Source organism: Aegilops tauschii, chromosome 3 (assembly GCF_002575655.3).
Source record: "Aegilops tauschii subsp. strangulata cultivar AL8/78 chromosome 3, Aet v6.0, whole genome shotgun sequence".
Classification (NCBI taxonomy): Eukaryota; Viridiplantae; Streptophyta; class Magnoliopsida; order Poales; family Poaceae; genus Aegilops; species Aegilops tauschii.
This window is the reverse complement of record NC_053037.3, coordinates 181,604,821-181,607,563: the sequence shown is the minus strand read 5'-3', so window position 1 is coordinate 181,607,563 and position 2,743 is coordinate 181,604,821. Positions and strand designations below refer to the sequence as shown.

The 2,743-nt window shown below is 58.7% G+C and overlaps 1 protein-coding gene across 1 annotated transcript; it reads left to right on the top strand.

The window, feature by feature from the left end:
• Positions 1 to 429: 429 nt before the first annotated feature.
• LOC109749432 (uncharacterized) lies at positions 430 to 2,370 on the top strand. The gene is made up of 2 exons (XM_020308397.2): positions 430 to 815; positions 2,253 to 2,370. Exons 1-2 carry the CDS (start codon positions 430 to 432, stop codon positions 2,368 to 2,370), a joined length of 504 nt encoding a protein of 167 aa, XP_020163986.2.
• Positions 2,371 to 2,743: the final 373 nt, after the last annotated feature.

The following is a 2,743-nucleotide window of genomic DNA, read 5'->3' as shown; positions in this document are numbered from 1 at the left end:
GCGTTCAGCACAACCAGGGTCATCAAGGGAGCAGCCCTCGCCGACTTCGTCGGAGAATGGACCGACGCTTCGAAGCCCGAAGCAGGCGAGAGCCGATCCCTCTCGCCAGGAAGTGAAGCGCTCGATGGCTAGGTCATGTACTTTGACAGCGCTTTCGCACGCCAAGGCGCGGGGGCTGGTGCCATGCTCATCTCGCCCACCCAAGACAAGTTGTACTACGCCGTGCAGCTCTGCTTCTAGCGGGGCGAGAAGGTCTCCAACAACATTGTGGAATACGAGGGGTTGATCGCCGGCCTCAAGGCAGCAGCAGCATTGGGGGTGAAGCATCTCACCATCAAGGGCGACTCTCAGCTCCTTGTCAACTTCTCCAACAAGGTGTACAAGCTGAGGGACGAGCACATGGAGGCATACCTCGTAGAGGTGCGCAAGATGGAGAAGCAGTTCTTGGGCCTAGAACTACAGCATGTGCCTCGCGGCACGAAAAAGGAAGCCGACGACATCGCCAAAAGGGCGTCCAGGCGCCTGCCCCAGGAGCACGACGTCTTTGAGGAGCGGCTCTTCAAGCCTTCAGCAGCACCCCCGTCTGCGGAGCCGGCATCACCTCAGGAGGAACTCCCCCAACCACCAGCCTCGGGAGCCCCCACCTGTGGCCCGACTTCAGGAGCACGCCTGCTCCTGGCGCTTGAGCCTCAGGAGGGGTGCTGGACCGAGGAATCCAAGGCATACCTGGTGCAAGGAACACTGCCGGAGAAAGAAGAGGACGCGGAGCGCGTGGCCCGGCAGGCTACGGCATATTGCATCCAGGACAGTGAGTTGTACAGAAAACGACCAAACGACGTTTCCTTGCGATGCATTTCCAGGGAGCAGGGGTGCGAGCTGCTGGCCGACATACACGGAGGAGATTGCAGGCATCATTCATCATCACGCACCCTGGTGGGCAAGGCTTTCCGTAGCGGGTTCTACTGGCCCACGGCACTCAACAACGCAACCGAGCTGGTGAGATCCTGCAAGGCCTGCCAGTTCCATGCCAAGCAAATCCACCAGCCGGCTCAAGGCCTCCAGACTATCCCACTCTCCTGGCCATTCGCGGTCTGGGGGCTGGATATCCTGGGTCCCTTCCCTCGAGCGCCCGGGGGCTACCGCTACCTCTTCGTCACCATCGACAAGTTCACTAAATGGGCGGAGGTGGAAGCCGTCCGCGCCATCCCTGCCGGGTCCGCGGTCAAGTTCATCAAGGGTCTCGTGAGATAGTGTGGGGTCCCTAACCGCATCATCACCGACAACGGCTCGCAGTTCATTAGCAATCTCTTCAAGACATATTGTGCTAACCTTAGAAAGCAGATTTGCTACGCTTTGGTGGCACACCCCAGGAGCAATGGCCAAGCCGAGCAACGCGGAGGTCTTGAGAGGCCTCAAGACCAGGACCTTCAAGAAGAAGCTCGAGGCCTACGGCAGGGGCTGGCATGACGAGCTCCAGTCCATGCTATGGTCCATCCGCACCACCGCCACCAAGCCAACATGCGAGACCCTGTTCTTCCTCGTCTACAGAGCAGAAGCGGTTCTCCCTCACTAGGTCAGGCATCGCTCCGCGTGGGTCCTGGCATTTGATGAGACGCATCAGGATGCCATGAGGGGGATGGACCTTGTGCTGGGGGAGGAACGCCGCCATGAAGCCTTGCTCTGAGCGGCAAGGTACCAGCAGACGCTGCGATGGTACCACTGTCGCAACGTCCGCTCCAGGACGCTCGAGGTGGGTGATCTCGTCCTGAGGCGGGTGCTCTCTAGGGAAGGGCTGCATAAGCTCTCACCCATGTGGGAGGGCCCGTTTAGGATTGCCCGTGTCTCCGGGCCTGGCGCCGCGCGCCTGGAGACGCAGGACGAGATCCCCATCCAGAACACCTGGAACATCCAGCACCTCCGGAAGTTCTACCCATGAAGCAAGGCCCAGTGCCTGTGAAGGTCTCTGCTCGTGACACTCTCACATAATAATGAGTGGGGCTGTACATGGCCCGGAGTCTCCGGAGTGCCTCCCTTGGGGCTCGGGGTCTCCCTCCCACGTCCTAGTGGCAGCACTTAGCTCCGCGCTGGTGAGAAGACTAGACTAGGTGCCGGACGCGGCTGTTCATTTACTTTCTGTAGTTGGCTTGCACCCCCTTTTTCTTAATGGAATTTGAAGTTCTGGCATTTCTCGTTGACTTGGTTGAACCCCCTCTTCTCTCTGTTTCTTCCCTCAATTCTTTGTTTTGCGCCAGGGAGGGCGGCAGTTGCCCGACGCTCTCCCTCGCGCGACCCGCGCGGGGGCTACGGGACGGGTGTGAGTGCGTGCGCACTCCCCTGGTCTCCGCGAGGCGCCCTCGTCTGAGCTCGTGATCAGTGCACCCTCCTTTTAAGTCCGTGCCCCACAGGAACCGCGACATGGTGCGCTAGGCCATGATCAACCCATGCTTATGGCCTCGCGCAAGGAGGGATATGGATTTCCTAATGAATTTTCGCAGCTTCGCGACGTCGCCCGAGTCAACAGCAGGGAAGCCCCACCAGATGCCAGGAGGCGCCACTACAAAAAAAAGACACATCCGTGACATTTTGGGCCGAACGAATATTTTTTTGTCATACATATGACACTTCTATTGCGATAATTGTGACAAAACCGAGTATCATCATAGATGTGGTGGGCTCCTACTTCTATGACAAAAAATCATGAATGAAAATGGGCTTTTCGTCCTGGGCGGGCCGGAGACGCAGC